Here is a 17452-nt window from a genome sequence, read left to right on the forward strand (position 1 = left end):
ATTGTCCAGGGGCTTGTACAATATCATACAAGTGTTAAATTGAATTAGTGAATTATTAAGACTTTGATGTGCGACTGTATTTAGGGATCATTTTAAAGACTTTTCCCCTTTCCAAATACCCACACTTGAGGTCCCTTGAGAGCTTGTGTATGTGACAGTGCGTGCACAATACTGTCCCCAGTCTTAATAATGCCAAAGCGCAGCATCCTTAACACAAACTAAACCTCTCCAATACTGCACCGGAGCGCTTTACAACGCTTAGTGTATCCCATCATGCATCATGTTTTGGAATTAATCGTGAGACTTTTTGCAGAGATCTCACAGGAGGTCACGCAAACCTTTCCAATGTATGTGAAATATTAATAATAATAATTAGATATTGAGAATAATTTAGTAGTAAAACAAAGTGTTGCACGTTTTCTTGGTGCACAGAAAAGTATATTTATTTTGTACATCATTTGTAACTTCTTTTTATCACTTAATTAGAAGCACCACAAATTAAATTGTCATCTTTAATAGGGACTATTGAAAAAACATTTAGAAGTTTATTTTAAAATGCAAAGTTGAAACGAACTTTGTCATGTTAAGATCGACACACACTTGGGATCTTCATGCTCACTTGGGCCAAATAAAGGAAATGTGCAAAGATGGCAAGTGTGGGTATTTGGACCGTACAACAGTTTAAGAAACAACAAATGCTGTGCAAATGATAACAGCAGGAATGTTTGATAAAAGGAACAAACTATCACAGTCACAGACCAACCTGCCTCTGCAGCTTTCTGTCTTCTCCATTTCTGAAGGAATACCTCTCCACAAACACGACTGGGCTGACTGCTTCCTTTACGTCTTTTCAGCTAAAAAATAAATACAAGGGGAGAGAAAATAAAACAGAATTATATACAGAATGTTAATAGTGATCTGTGAGCAAAATATTTAAGATATAAACTAATATGAATGAACTGCAAGATGGGAAAAAATGTGTTTTTTTTTTTTTATTTACATTAGAAAGGTATTACAAGCATGGTACAGTAAATGTGATTACTGTGAAATTTCATATAAAAGCACATTTAAACACTATCATTACAGTGGTACAACTATAGTTATTTTGGTGATTATTGTGCTATCACGAAACCATAGTAAAACTACAGTTACTGTGGTAAAAAACATGGTAAATGTCTTGTTTACTGGGTTTGAGCTACTATTGTAGGCGTCATGGTTACCATGATTTTACTACAAATACAACTTCCATCTTTGAACCTGAAATGAATATAAAACGGATCCCTGGTCTATGGCACGTCACACGACAGATAGAGTTTAATCACCCCAGTTAGCAGCTGTGTTCATTTAGTTAAACACAATGAAACTCAAAGACAGCCTCGGATGACCGATATAATACAGAGAGTAAACATAAGGCGCTCATCTGATTAATAAAGAAGACAGAATACATTTTATAACAGGCATTAAAAGAGCATATTTACTACTACTCACCCCACCTGCGGCTCTTGTAAACTGATGGCAAGTATCGCGATGTGTGCTGAATGAGACTTCTTGAACGTGATTTCATAGCGATAAACATCTCATGTCAGTGACGCTAGAGGCGCTTGACCAGCCTTCAGTTTTTGACGCTTTGGGAGTGAATGGGTTGACGCAAAGCGCGTGATGCGCGTGGTGGGAGTGGCGGCGCTGTAGTATATTAATTATGTATTATTATTATTTAGGTCTCTTTCGGTTATTATTTCGAAGCTGTGTTGATTTGCTGTTTATTGATATTTTTAAAACTATAAGGCTACGGTATATGTCTTTCAGAGAACACCGGAAAAAGATACATTCTCTTTAAAAATTCTATTGACCAAAAAGTGATACAACACAATGTAAATGTTTCAAACTCACAAAATAACATCATGAAGTCATGCATGTCAAGTGTGCAATATCATCTATAAAACTCTATCAGCACATCATCAAATAAACACTGATTGTCCGAACAATGGAAGAAAGATAAAGTGTTCAGGAAAACAAACACCTGCTACATAAAAATGCAGAAATATAACTTTAACAATAACATCATTCACTTCATGACTGGAACTAGGGGATGGCTGTGTATGAATATGTCCTTTACTAAAACTCCCGATGAGAACTGATGCTTTTTTTATGATAAAAGCACCAGAAGTAAAGTTTACTGTATGACGCTTGAAAAAGAGAACACAATGCTTTATCAATATGATAAATACTATTTTTAACTATTGTTATCATCACTGGTTCTGTATACAGTACAGTATATGGGTTGCTGGAAGGTCACAATGTATTCATTATAAGCTTAATTAAAACAGAGTTACATCTTCTGCAAAAATCAAACCACTGCAAAGTCTTAAGTCACTGATCCAGGAACCATTTCTGTGTGTGGGGGGGGGGGATAAAGAGTTGAAGAGGTGAGTCCTTGTGCATGATGGAGAACTACTGTGTTATCTGCAAACAACCCTGGAAGACAGAAAGGAAGGAAATATTATTTCTTTACATGCAACTTTACTGTGTTTTTTTAGACCATGAAAGCATCCTCTGCAAAGATGCTGTATAATTAATTGTTAAATGCATCCATTTTATAAAAGCAAGTCATTAATAGCAATTTCTAATCATGGAGATCACGTATAGTGGGAACATGAACTGATGGGGCTTATTTGAAGTAATTTAATGAGAAGCCAATGAACAATATAAACTTTCTGACTGTGTGATTTTCCAATATTGTGACAGTGTCAGATAAGATTGTCCAGGGGCTTGTACAATATCATACAAGTGTTAAATTGAATTAGTGAATTATTAAGACTTTGATGTGCGACTGTATTTAGGGATCATTTTAAAGACTTTTCCCCTTTCCAAATACCCACACTTGAGGTCCCTTGAGAGTGTGTGTACGTGACAGTGCATGCACAATACTGTCCCCAGTCTTAATAATGCCAAAGCGCAGCATCCTTAACACAAACTAAACCTCTCCAATACTGCACCGGAGCGCTTTACAACGCTTAGTGTATCCCATCATGCATCATGTTTTGGAATTAATCGTGAGACTTTTTGCAGAGATCTCACAGGAGGTCACGCAAACCTTTCCAATGTATGTGAAATATTAATAATAATAATTAGATATTGAGAATAATTTAGTAGTAAAACAAAGTGTTGCACGTTTTCTTGGTGCACAGAAAAGTATATTTATTTTGTACATCATTTGTAACTTCTTTTTATCACTTAATTAGAAGCACCACAAATTAAATTGTCATCTTTAATAGGGACTATTGAAAAAACATTTAGAAGTTTATTTTAAAATGCAAAGTTGAAACGAACTTTGTCATGTTAAGATCGACACACACTTGGGATCTTCATGCTCACTTGGGCCAAATAAAGGAAATGTGCAAAGATGGCAAGTGTGGGTATTTGGACCGTACAACAGTTTAAGAAACAACAAATGCTGTGCAAATGATAACAGCAGGAATGTTTGATAAAAGGAACAAACTATCACAGTCACAGACCAACCTGCCTCTGCAGCTTTCTGTCTTCTCCATTTCTGAAGGAATACCTCTCCACAAACACGACTGGGCTGACTGCTTCCTTTACGTCTTTTCAGCTAAAAAATAAATACAAGGGGAGAGAAAATAAAACAGAATTATATACAGAATGTTAATAGTGATCTGTGAGCAAAATATTTAAGATATAAACTAATATGAATGAACTGCAAGATGGGAAAAAATGTTTTTTTTTTTTTTTATTTACATTAGAAAGGTATTACAAGCATGGTACAGTAAATGTGATTACTGTGAAATTTCATATAAAAGCACATTTAAACACTATCATTACAGTGGTACAACTATAGTTATTTTGGTGATTATTGTGCTATCACGAAACCATAGTAAAACTACAGTTACTGTGGTAAAAAACATGGTAAATGTCTTGTTTACTGGGTTTGAGCTACTATTGTAGGCGTCATGGTTACCATGATTTTACTACAAATACAACTTCCATCTTTGAACCTGAAATGAATATAAAACGGATCCCTGGTCTATGGCACGTCACACGACAGATAGAGTTTAATCACCCCAGTTAGCAGCTGTGTTCATTTAGTTAAACACAATGAAACTCAAAGACAGCCTCGGATGACCGATATAATACAGAGAGTAAACATAAGGCGCTCATCTGATTAATAAAGAAGACAGAATACATTTTATAACAGGCATTAAAAGAGCATATTTACTACTACTCACCCCACCTGCGGCTCTTGTAAACTGATGGCAAGTATCGCGATGTGTGCTGAATGAGACTTCTTGAACGTGATTTCATAGCGATAAACATCTCATGTCAGTGACGCTAGAGGCGCTTGACCAGCCTTCAGTTTTTGACGCTTTGGGAGTGAATGGGTTGACGCAAAGCGCGTGATGCGCGTGGTGGGAGTGGCGGCGCTGTAGTATATTAATTATGTATTATTATTATTTAGGTCTCTTTCGGTTATTATTTCGAAGCTGTGTTGATTTGCTGTTTATTGATATTTTTAAAACTATAAGGCTACATCTATCAACATTTATTTAGATGTTATCATTGTATTCATTCATTTCTTTATTTTAATTATATTATTTCGGTCTTATTACCGGTGAAATATTACAGTAAGCCAGAACACGGGCCGAGCGGGGCTCATTCTAAGCCCATTAGCCACAATCCAACGCGGACATTCATATCGCAGAATCTGACAGCGATCAGCGGCTCATCAGCAACAGCATTTTTAAGCAGCCTTTACAATAACCTTAATAAAAACTTTAAACTTTAGAGTCTAAAGTAAAAAAAAAAAAAAAAAAAAAAGATCTCTGCTAGTTTATTTATTTATTCTTTTTATTTAAACTATATTGTTTCTAAATGTGAAAATGTGTTACAGTTATGTGTCAAGGACTTGATATTGAATTCTGTAATTTAAAAAAAACCTAGGCCTATGAAAAAAATAAAAATCAATAAAAAAAAGTAAAAAAGAACCATTGCGCATTTTACAGCCAAAAAAGTTTTAATGTGTGTTTTTGTCACCAGCAATACAGTATGTTGCTCAGTTTTGTTACAGTAAGTTAAGCTCCGATTTAAAAAAAAAAAAGTTTCAGTGAGTTTCTTCTGTTGTCCTGTGGGGGGAAAAAATTAATTAATCAGAAAGTATCGTGCTGATGCACGAAAGATGCCTCCAATTGAAATGCATTAGTTTAAAAAAACGTGCTGCAATCACGAAAATAACGAAATAAACGTGTCCATGCCACGAATAAATAGATTAAATTACGTGCCCAAATCACGAACTGCCGTGAGACTGCATCCGTGTGTGGGCCACGGAAGATGAGTGTCATTGACTTGCGTAAGAGTTATCCGTGATCTCAGCACAGACTCCATGCTCGTATCACAGATTTTAGTTAGGCTAACAGAATCAAAGTGAATTTTTATGATGGCAGGACAATGCAATAACTACAATAACTGTCTGGTTAACGTCATTATGGCATTGGAAAAGAAACAAATACTTCAAATGTTGCATTTCCAAATGAGAAAGCACGTCCGTTGAGCGAGTTCTGTACTCCGTCATTGAAACGGGTATCCGTGTGTGGACCACGGAAGGTCAGTGTCATTGACTTGCGTTGGAGATATATCCGTGGCCGCGTCACGGAATTTGGGGCAATTCCGTGATGATTTCACAGATTTTGAGTTAAGGGCCCGTGGACATTTCACGGAATTCTGTGAGACCAGGTTGCAAATGCACTGTCAAATGCAAGACATACTGAGCAGAATAGGGAGGGATTACTTTCACTGTATGTCAGCCATTTCCTGTTTGTGCCATCTTTTCAGTGGAATACATCAGGAATGGCTCTTTCAGTTTTTTGAATTGGGTGGTACTTAATAAAAATAAATCAAATCATTTGGTTGTAGGCTTTCACTGTCTCTATCATCGTTCCCTAAATCCCTCTCTCTCTCTCTTTCTCTCTCTCTCTTTCTCTCTCTCTCTCTCTCTCTCTCTCTCTCTCTCACTCTGCACATCTAGTTTCTCTGCAATATGAAATAAGCATGTTCAATAATCTATACTTATATTTATTGTGCAGCTATCAATTGTATGTCCCCATGATTACAGACCTACTTCTGATTATCTTATAAATCATAAAAGCACATCTTTTTCTAAGAGTATAGCCTACATGTTTAGTTTTGCTTATAGCGTAAACTTTAGCTGAAGGTTCCTGCTCTGACTCAAAAGCTGAATTGTCCACCCCTCTAGTTCAACAGCAGGAGCTCTTGCAGCACTAGTGCTACTGTTGCTTCGTTCATCATCTTTTAAAAATAAATAAATGAATAAACATTGTAGACTAGGCTACATATTGTAGGCTAGAAATGGAAAAATCAAAATGTCTGGTCAGATCTGGCACTAAAAATAGTTTCCCCATCTGTAAAACAGTGTGCAAGTTTGTCATTAAGATGTTGACAAACATCTTAGTTTAAAACTTCTATCATAATATACATATATATATTAGAATAGATTTGATCTATTGTAAGTCGCTTTGGATGAAAGCATCCGTCTGCCAAATGATTACATAAATATAATGTAAATATAATTCTTATTGGCGAAGATGGCTGGGATTTTGCAGCAACTTGCTGTGTCTGTGGCCAGGACTTTTCCCCTTTTTATACATTCCCTCTCTGATCCTCCTTTGCGTTTACGCTCCATTTCTTGCAAATATCTTCTCGAGTGAACTTAAAATCCACAGAGAATGTTTTTAAAGCAGTTAAACTTAGATTCCTACTGAAACATGATTTCGGCCACGAAAATTCAACAAACAATGGTAAATGTGAGCACACTAAAAATAATTCATAAACTTCATTTAAGGGGAGTGAGGAGCTTGGTGTCTTAAGATTATTTAAAACAAGTCTAGTTTAGAATGTCATTTCTGCATTTCCCTACACTCACCAGCAGAGGTCACCACCACAAGCTTTCTATATTGGACCTCTAAATGGACTATATGCTGTATATATAGGCTTATAAAAATATGTCACCTGTATTATAATGTTGCTTTTTCATTCATATATTCCATTCATATATTCGTGGTAATGAATTGTATATATTACATGGTTTTTGTCTTCAGATAAATTGACATCATAGCTGCTGTGGACTCCTCATTTCTGATGAGTTTGTCTTGACTGCTGCACATTGCTCAAGGGCCTCAAGGCAACGAACCCACAACTGCTCCCCGGGCGGCGCAGCATAAATAGCTGCTCACTGCTCTGGGTGTGTGTTCACTGTATGTGTGCACACTTTGGATGGGTTAAATGCAGAGCACGAATTCTGAGTTTGAGTCACCATACTGGCTGTATGTCACGCCACTTTGTCACACTTTCAAAAGAAGTTAGACTTTTGTTTAGCCTCAACTGCAATACTGATCAATTACAGATATTGATTCTTTATGATTGAGTTTTTAGATGAATTGGCAGTACTATGGTTTACAAAGTTTTTTTTTTATTATTATTATTTGAACGTGTTGCTGAGGCAAGAAATTGACCAGATGATGAATGTACTTTGAATGTACTTTTGTTGTAATGAATTTTTATGGGCAGGGCTCAAGAAGCATACTCACTCGTCTCTTAGTACAGAAGATGCAGCAAATTATCAGACTTTAAAGACCGCCATTTTAAAAGTCTATGAATTAGTTCTGGAGGCATACAGGCAAAAATTCAGGTCTTGGAGAAAAGGTGAGAAACAGACACATGTTGAGTTTCTATGCAACATTTCTATGTACTTTAATCGCTGGTGTATGGCTTCTGAGATCAAAGCACTAGACAATTTAAAGGATTTGATTGTGCTTGAACAATTAAAAAATTCTGTTTCTGATCGTGTAGCGAATTACATAAGTGAACAAAAATCTCTTGCTGCTTACGAAGCAGCTGTTTCAGCAGATACATTTCCTTTTTCATAAAACTTCGGCCAGTAATAAGATGTATGAAAGACCTAGTCGGAACGAACCGTGGCGTAAATCCACTCAGCCTGGTATATTTCATTGTGAATTTGACAAGATAAAAATAATAATGTGTGTTATTATTGTCATTTGATCATTGGAAAAATGAGAAACGTCCAAAACCAACTCAAAATTTCTACCTGCGAAACCTGTTGCTTTAGCGGTTTCGGCCGTATATCATTCTCCTGAGCAATAATTTTGCGCACCCTGTGATCCGACATTTAATCCTTTTGTTATTTAAGGTTATGTCTGATTGCTTGATTCTGCAGAGAAAGTGCCTGTAAAAATCCTGCGGGACACGGGTTCATCTGAATCCTTCATTTTAGACACGTGGTTATGTCTGTCCTTCTCCATCAACCTTTTTCTGCAGTCTGATTTAATTCAGGGTGAAGTGGAAGTTGGTGTTCATCCTTGTTTGCCTGTAGAGGGAATACAGGTTATATTAGGAAATAATTTGGCTGGAAACCGTGTTTGGAAAGATTGTTCGTCTCACTTGGTGGTGACTCCAAGGAAAGAATGAAGAGTTTTCTTCATTCATCACCACGGTTTTGCCGTCTTGTGCCTTGACATGGGCTATGTCAAAAAAAAAAAACCAAACAAAAAAAACAAACAAACAGGAAATTGCTGATAAATGTGACTGTCCAAAGGAGACGAGTATTCTGGAAATTCCTTCAATTTTGTCAGTATCGCGAAATGATTTGGTGATGGAAAAAAGGTGGATTTAACCCTAAATGAGCTGTTTAAATGGGTTGTTCCATGTGACACAATTGCCAACCTTCCTTCGGGTTATTACCTAGATGAAGGTCTATTGGTTCGAACATGAGTACCGCATGGAGATTTTTTAATCAGTGAATTAAATTGTACAAATTGTTATTCCTCAGACATTTCGGAACATTGTGTTACAAACTTCGCATTTTGCCATTTGGGTGTCAAAGTTGCTCTTAAAAAGGTTATTTTGGTCAAAATTAAAATGGGATGTTTCTAGTTACATTAAATCGTGTCATACTTGCCAACTTACTGGAAAAACTAATCAGTCGGTAAAAGCACCGCTTTATCCAATCCCAGTGATATCAACCTTTTTAGTATTTGATAGTGGACTGTGTGGGCCCTTTGCCAAAATCAAAGTCAGGCAGCGAGTACTTGTTTACAGTTATGTGTCAGGTGACATGTTATCCATCTGCTTACCCACTTCATTCTCTTACTGCAAAAATGTCTTAAAAACTTACTCAGTTTATTTCTATCTTTGGAATACCACCAGTTATTCAATCTGATCAAGGTAGTAATTTTACATCTAATGTAATTGGTCAAATAGTAAAACAACTTCACATTAAGCACAACCTTTCCAGTGCTTAGCATGCATAGAGCTAGGGAGCTTTGGAAAGATTTTACCAAAAACTGAAGTCTTTACTACGATCGTACTGTACTCAGATGAGGAAAGACTGGGAAGCTGGATTACCCTGGATGCTGATGGCTGCTTGTGAGGCTTCACAGGAGAGTACAGGCTTTTTACTCCTAACGAGCTTGTTTTTGGTCATGATCTACGAGGTCCTTTGGATGTTTTAGCTGATGCCTGCAAAAAAATCTGATCCACCAAAGAATGTTCTGACTTATGGAAGTGAATTTTGTTGGAAAGTTTTTAAGGTTTGTTAAATGGCAAAAGGCTCAGGACCCGAATGAAGCGATTCTCTGATCGTTTTGCAGACATCCATTCATTTCAACAAGGTGATCATGTACTTGCATTGTTGCCTATAAAAGGATCGCCTTTTCTGGCTAAATTCGTTGGACCTTACACTGTTGCTGGTCAAATTTCAGATCTTAATTATATGATCGAAACTTCAGATCGAAATAAGAAGACCAGAGTCCAAGGCTTATGAAGTGGTGCCTATTTCTCCTGGCTTATTTATTAGAAATTTGCCATTTTAAAGACATGGAAAATGTAATCGCTGATGCCCTGTCACCTGTTCATACAGTGTGAATGTTCTGATGGTGTTCCCATATTCTTGTCTCTGTCTCTTCTTTCCTTTCTTAAATTTTGCCTCCTAGGTTGCCAAGGTTGCTGGAAGGAGGTGAAGAACTGAGGGACTGGATGTATGAGAATAACCGACATGGCATTAATGCTGTCTAGTGAACATGATAGTGATTTATTTCTTATTTTGTGATTTCATTTGATTGTTGGTAGTCTATTCTTTTTAAGGGGGGGTGGGGAAGTGCGCATCCCCGCCATGGCCGGACAGTGGGTGGAGCTGTACCGCTAAATCGTGTGCACCTGTTGGTTGTTATCTCTCCTTAAAGTTTGGTGTTGAAATGTGTTCAGGAGGAAGAATTCCTTTTGGGTTATTTTTGTAAGTATTGTTTTTCATTTGTGTTTAAATACTTTGTTACGATGAAACTGCCAAAAACCTTCAATCAGAGCTCAGTCTAACTGTTCACAGCTTAAACGATTAATTGGTCATTTGGTTTTCACTCCGTCCTCCTTTTTGTCATGACTTGAGCCGGTTGTGACAACATTTATGATGAACAGCTGTTGTTAACAAGCGGAATCACTGAAGGAAAGAGAATCACAAGAACTACAATTGACTGCAGCCACAGATGAAGATGAAATACACTGAAACATAGAAGACTTTAACTCTCCTAAAACAGCTTTACCAGCTAATAATTATTAGCCAGACTGACATTATTTCTGTCAGACTTCTAGAGAAGATTTAAAATGAACTCTAGAATTAACAGAGGTTTAGATGTTATATTGTTTTATTTGAAATCACCATCAAGGAGACCAGTGGTTCCTTTATTTGGGATCCTGACTCTTGATTTTATGATGTTGATGTTATGCTGGTTGTTTTAACTGTGTTTTTAAAAAAAAAGTTGTGCATGGGAAGATGATCCACCAACCTCATTGGAAGTAAACTCTCTGATTAAATGGGTTTTGTATTGCTTTAGTGTTGTTTATAGCTTTGGATAAAGCAATATTTTAAATATAAGGTAACATGAATAGTTTACAAAGCACTCTGTAGACAAAAAGTTTTCATCTGCAAAATACAAAGACCACAGACATCAAGAATCAGCATATGAATCTTGATAATGGTCACAGTCAACAAAATGCTTAATGCTGCAGTGCTGAAGCATTTTGTTGACTCACCATTTTTGACATTTATATGCGGATTCTTGATGTCTGTGGTCTTTAAGTTGCTACAGATGAAAACGTTTTGTGGCCAAAGTGAATTTGTAACTTATTTAAATTAATTTTTATAGTACTATTACTTATTAGATCTGAAGCTATAAACAATGCTAAAGCAACGCAATATCTTTTTTATCAGAAATTGGACTTCAAACGGGGTCAGTGGATCATCTGTTATTTTTCTAAGTTGTGCTGGCTAAGCACATTTTTAATAAACGCATAGTTAAAACAACCAGTGTAACATTAATGCCAAAGACTTGTGTCCTATCCACTGCGCCATCAACACCCCAGTCACATCAGTGACCCGCCTACAGTCTGCAGTTATTTTAGATCCTAAGAGAATGAGGAAGATTAGCTAGAACTCTCTTGGACCTCTAAGCACGTGCCAGGCCCTCAGCCTTGACTTTCCATTCACCTAGGATCTCAGCTGATGTCTCTCTTAGCTCTTTTTCCCTTTCAAGTGGGAATAAACTCCCAATCACTATAGAGTCAGAACTTCTTTGGAATTCATCACTCTTCAAACCCAGAAGAACATGATTTCAAGTCCAAAACCTCCAAACCATCAAATCTTTCATCTGAGACCTCATTCAGAAGCTCGTTCCAGGCCAAGGCAATGCAAATATTGTACATTTAACTACACAAAACAGAGGTTTAGTATAAGCTGTAGACCCCATTCTGAAATGGTGCAGGTGGTTTTACTCAGGTGATTAACAGACTCTTTTCATAGCTTCATTCTCATTTATTTTTCTCTAATGGCTTCATTCATCCACTTTGCTCTCCTTTTGTATGTATGCACGAGTGTATGTAGGTTTGTTGTTTGTTAGACTAGTTTGTTTTAGTGTTTAGTTAATAAAACTCTTGTTCACAAATTACACGAGTTTTGGATTCTGCCTTGCACCTTGCTAATTGTCCCTTTACAATTTGATCCTTGCTACATGCTCGAATGCATTATTAGGCTACTGTAGGAAGGTTGTTTTCTGTGGCCACAAAAATATGCTTTCTTAGAGTTTATATGAAATTACAGTACACTACACTACAGTACATGTCTGCTGGATGAATTAGTTGATTAGATTAGTTGATTGCAATTGAATTCTGCTACAATTACTACTGGCAGCTCATGTAAATAATTGTAATCATAATGTATTGAAATTATTTATATACATTTCCCTTTTACTATAGGAAGAAGCCAAAAAAGAAAATCATGTAGCCAATCACATCCAGTGGAATTTGCTTGCTGCCCAATATGCCCTGTAGCACAGACGGACCTAAGAGAGAGGTACAGTAGAAGAGTGAGCTGGCAGAAATGCTGGATTTTTACTAGATTTTTTATCAAAACTTTTATGCTATGCCTATAGCTCCACAAATAGGAAGACAGACAGACAGATTGTGCAAATGTTAGAATTCAAATTAATGCATGCATGCTCCTAAGCAAATAAGACTAGAGAAATGCAGCAGTTCTCTGGGGGAATTTTAATGATTGGTCGGGGTGATATTCAGCCCTTCAAAATGATCAACATACAGCCCACCACAGAATGCTTGTAATGCAAATATTATTACGTCAGAGCCGGGGCTCAGGGCCAGATACCACAGACTGATAGCTCAGCTCCTCATCTAGGTATCTATGGCATCTGGTCCTATTCTGAGAAATGGTATGCCATGTTTCAGTAGCGAAACTATTCAGTTGAAGAAATAGCATGGCAAGTGCTGATAAGTTTCTGTGAACAAGTCTATGGGTACATGTGCGTGCATTGAGGAGAGAGTATGACAAAGATTTTGCTTTTCATAAATAATAAAAGGTAATCTTATTAAAAATTTGAAGTAAATTGTCATTTATATCCTATTTGTCATAATTATTTGCTTGATCAGTATCTTTTTGATTACTTTGCTGTGGAAGGCTGCAAAGGTCTTTGAAATAAAAAATAAAATTGTAGAAAAAAAAAGATTTTTAGAAAGCTGTACAGTATAACTTTTTATAATATGCGTCGATTAAGTTTACTTATTGCTCCATGTCTATTAGTCATCATGACATAAGAAGTAGGAGAGAAAACTCTGTCCTCATCAGAATGAACATCCTGCATCAAAATAGATCTTGGCCTTTTAGGAAAGATGGTGCATTTGTAGATTAACGGAAAGGTAGGGCCGGAAGTATTAACAGAAGCAGTATCTTTTCATCACTGTGTTGCTCATTTTGCAAGAAAAAAAAACATACCTGTTGGCGAAACCCAGTGTCTCCGCCCACCTTCAAACTATATTTATACACTGTTTTGTCAGTGAGAGCTAACGGTTTGTCTTCATGATGACCATCATCTCTCTGCTCCTGCTGGCCTCTCTGCTCCCACACCTGACCCTCACTGGTGAGACTGATAAAACAGCATTTATTATGAATGGTGTGTGCTGATTCAGCTGACTGACAGCAGTATCTCTCTCTCTTGCTCTCTCTCTCTCTCTCTCTCAGCTCATGTGAATGTGGGTATAGTGAACGGCTGGGAAGCAAAACCCCACTCCAGACCTTACATGGTATCTATTCAATTGAAGAAGATACATGTCTGCGGTGGATCCCTCATTTCTGATCAGTGGGTCTTGACTGCTGCACATTGCTGGAACAGGTGAGGGGTTTTTGTCTAGTTACAAACATTTTGACTGGCATGGTAACTGCAGTGCATTGTATGATAAAACTGAGTATCATGAATTTCTCTTTCAACAGAAATCAGACTCTGACGGTTGTGGTTGGTGCTCATGACTTAAAGGAAAGTAAGAATTCAGATCATATTGGAGTGAAGTGCTACATCCAACATCCAAGCTATGCTCATTTTCATTTCAATGACATCATGCTTTTGAAGGTAACAACCTGTGATACATTTAGTTGTTCTCAACTTCACAAATTGTAGTATAAATCAACTGCAGTACAGTCTTATAAAATATAATTAAATAAAATATGTTTGTTAATAATGGTTGTTTTTGAATTACAGTTAAAGGAAAAAGTCAACATTAACAACATTGTTAAATCGATTTCATTACCAAAGAATAAAGATGTTGAGGCAAACACTCTCTGTAGTGTTGCGGGCTGGGGACAACTGAAGACTGAAGGCCCAATGAGTGATCGTCTAATGGAGGCAAACGTGTCTATAATGAATGAAAGTGAATGTCACGAGAGGTGGGGAAGGAAGTTCTCAGAAAAACAGATGATGTGCACATATGGCCATGGTGGATCCTGCCGTGTATGTACTAAAGATGATCCACACACTTCTTACATTAATTTGTGAACTGAGTTTCAACTGATACAATGTATGTCATTGACTATTTCTCTTTTATCTTAACAGTTTGATTCTGGGGGTCCTTTGGTTTGTGGAGACACTGCAATTGGTGTCACAGCTTTTGGAGATAACTTACTCTGCAATTCACCTGAGAAACCGAATGTGTATATTAAGATTTTACCATATATTCCATGGATAAACGGCAAAATTAAAATGTGAAGTGAGTTAAGTTCTTGAATTTTTTTTTCGTGACCTCTTTCAATAAAAGTATCACTTGGCAATCCTAAATCTTGAAGTGTCTTTATTGTCACACCCACACATTATTCCATGGCGGGGTTCAGTGTCAGTGTCATTGATTGAATGAATGCAGCATGCCATCAGTTTATATAAAAGCATTGAGCTTCCTCATATTGCATATCATTGCCATCAGGTTTTTCCTAAACTGACTTTTCGATGGAGTATAAAGACAAAAATTAATTGCACTCTTCTAATTGACGCTTTTTCCATCACCATTTGACATTCCCTCACCATTTCCCCTCAAATGCTGAAACGACTGTTGATACAATGCAGTGTTTCTGTGGCTGTACAAAGCACATGGATATGAGACATGATCGGTGGTCAGTAAGCCAATTTCACAAAAATAAGAAATTACCGCTGGTAAGAAGTTACCGCTGGTAACGTTAGTTCCATTTTTTTTTTTTTGTCTGTTTTACAAGTTGCGGTTTGTAACATCCCAGAATGTTTTTTTTTTTTCATTCTCTTTCTCTCTCCTTCTCGTTTTCTGTACTGGTAAGTACTAGGCAATGGCCTCCAACTGCCACCAATGACTGGTTGTTAACTCTGATCAGAGGATGAGAGGGAACAACAGAAATTAAAGCAGCATTTTCCCCACTGAACAGTGTGATTGTGTCACTTCCTCCCCTAGAAAGGCTCATTTGTTGTTCATGAACTATACTTTGTTGACTGGGTCCTCTTTAGTGAGATTGTGTTAGTCCTCCTGCCACCTCTACAAGAAGAAATCCTGTTTTCAGTTTTTAAGTTCATAAATTAATGTTCTTTACTTATGTTAAGTTCTTTACATAATTTGTATTGCTAATTTGGGATGGAGTTATTGGTGGGACTGGACTTTCTGGACTTGTTTTCTCCTGTTTATGTTAGCAAGGGAGTTAGTATATTTTGTTGTATTTTTATTTTATTTTGGTAGCTAGTTAGTAGATAGTTAGTTTCCCTTTTTATTAAGTAGATAGGTTACCTTTGTTGTTTTGGCTCCCTCCCTTGAACCCTCCTGCATTTGTAAATAAGAGTTAAATTGTTCTTGATTTAAGTTGTACAGTGGGTTTTCTTTTCGAGTTTTTGGGGTTAAGTGTTGATCCACATACACACACACACACACACACACACACACACATATATATATATATATATATATATATTATACATAATACATACAAGTCAAAGTATGAGTATAAATTATACATGAATATAATGTTACAGATTTGGTGTTCATAAAACGCCAATTTTGTTGAACTTCACGTTTTCTCATTGCCTTCTGTTTTATCTGTGAGTTTTAAGGTGCAAAAAACATTTTAATTATTCATTTTCATGCTCATAGTACATGCTTAATTCTTATCGTCCAAAACCTATGTGGCTTAAATTTGCGACCGCAAAGATTAACAAGAAAAAAAAGGCTTGCTAATGCCACAAGATTTTTTTTTTTTAGGTCTTGCAGCCCCGAGTCCGCCCCCTCAAACTATATTTATACAGTGTTTTGTTGTGAGAGCTCACTGATTGTGTTCATGATGACCATCATCTCTCTGCTCCTGCTGGCCTCTCAGCTGCCACACCTGACGAGACTGACTGAAGTACTGAATTGATTAATCTGCTCAAAATTAAAACTAAACAGCATTCTCTTGTTCTCAGCTCATGTGAATGTGGGTATAGTGAATGGCAGGGAAGCAAAACCCCACTCCTGACCTTACATGGTTTCTATTCAATTGAATGGGTGACACATCCGTGGTGGATCCCTCATTTTTGATGAGTGGGTCTTGACTGCTGCACATTGCTGGGACGGGTAAAAATTTTGATTACTTTTAACTGAAACATTAAGTTAAAATCAGTTCTCACAGACAAAACACCTGCAGTGCAGCATACAAGGTCTCATATGTAATGAATGAGAATCATGACTTCATAAATACATTTTTCAAATACACTCTTTCAACAGATATGAGATTCTGACGGTTGTTGTTGGTGCTCATGACTTAAGCAATAGTAAGAGTTTGGATCGTATCAGTGTAAAGAAGTACATCCCACATCCAGAATACAAACATCTTAAGAATGACATCATGCTTTTGATGGTAACCAACTGTGCTCATATTACTTGTTCAGACAATATCTGGTCAGGAAACAGATTTTGAATAACATTCTGCACTAAAAAAAAAGGATTTGTGGCACTGTTCGTTTTACACAGATATGTTTTGTTAAAACAACACCAGTATATTTAGTTTTCCGCCAAAACACAATTGTATTGTGCTTAATCAACTTAAAATGTTTCATTTTCAATTTTACTTAATTATCAATTGTTAAACTAACGTAAAGTGTTTAATTTTGTAATTCAAAAAAAACCCGGAAGTGACGATTTCCAACGCATTTGATGACGTTGCGAAGGAGAGCAAGAGGTACCAGTCAGGTAAGAAAATCTAAAGTTTTTCTTGTGTTAAGTCAAAGTCTTTAATTTCTCTTAGAGTTTCTGTTTTGGGGTGCTTTTGTATTGCAGTCTAGTATCGTGTAATCGGTTTACTGCACCATTAATAGATGATTTTGAGCGGTTGGGAGATGTGAAAGCGCATGACTCTCTGTAAGGTATTGACTTGAGAATGTATATATATATATACTTGGGCTGAAACAATTAGTCGACATTATTGACAACGTCGACGATAAAAAAAAATTGTCGGCAAATGTTTTTAAATAACGTTAGTTGTTTGATCTCGTATTCTCTTGGTCGGCGTTACGTCACAAATCATGTGACCTGC

General features: G+C 36.7%; 1 protein-coding gene across 1 annotated transcript; it reads left to right on the top strand.

The window, feature by feature from the left end:
* Positions 1 to 13419: 13419 nt before the first annotated feature.
* On the top strand, positions 13420 to 14696 carry LOC132131064 (complement factor D-like). Its single transcript, XM_059542987.1, has 5 exons — positions 13420 to 13523; positions 13625 to 13775; positions 13874 to 14009; positions 14139 to 14387; positions 14490 to 14696. Exons 1-5 carry the CDS (start codon positions 13463 to 13465, stop codon positions 14640 to 14642), a joined length of 750 nt encoding a protein of 249 aa, XP_059398970.1. The 5' UTR covers positions 13420 to 13462; the 3' UTR covers positions 14643 to 14696.
* Positions 14697 to 17452: the final 2756 nt, after the last annotated feature.

The sequence above is a fragment of the Carassius carassius genome, chromosome 48 (genome assembly GCF_963082965.1).
Source record: "Carassius carassius chromosome 48, fCarCar2.1, whole genome shotgun sequence".
NCBI lineage: Eukaryota > Metazoa > Chordata > Actinopteri > Cypriniformes > Cyprinidae > Carassius > Carassius carassius.

Bases quoted from the DNA above. Each gene is read 5' to 3' on its own strand.
- LOC132131064 (XM_059542987.1), top strand. From the start codon at position 13,463: ATGATGACCATCATCTCTCTGCTCCTGCTGGCCTCTCTGCTCCCACAC. The intron at 14,010-14,138 runs GTAACAACCTGT...TTTGAATTACAG, and splicing joins ATGACATCATGCTTTTGAAG to TTAAAGGAAAAAGTCAACAT. The intron at 14,388-14,489 runs GTATGTACTAAA...TTATCTTAACAG, and splicing joins GCCATGGTGGATCCTGCCGT to TTTGATTCTGGGGGTCCTTT.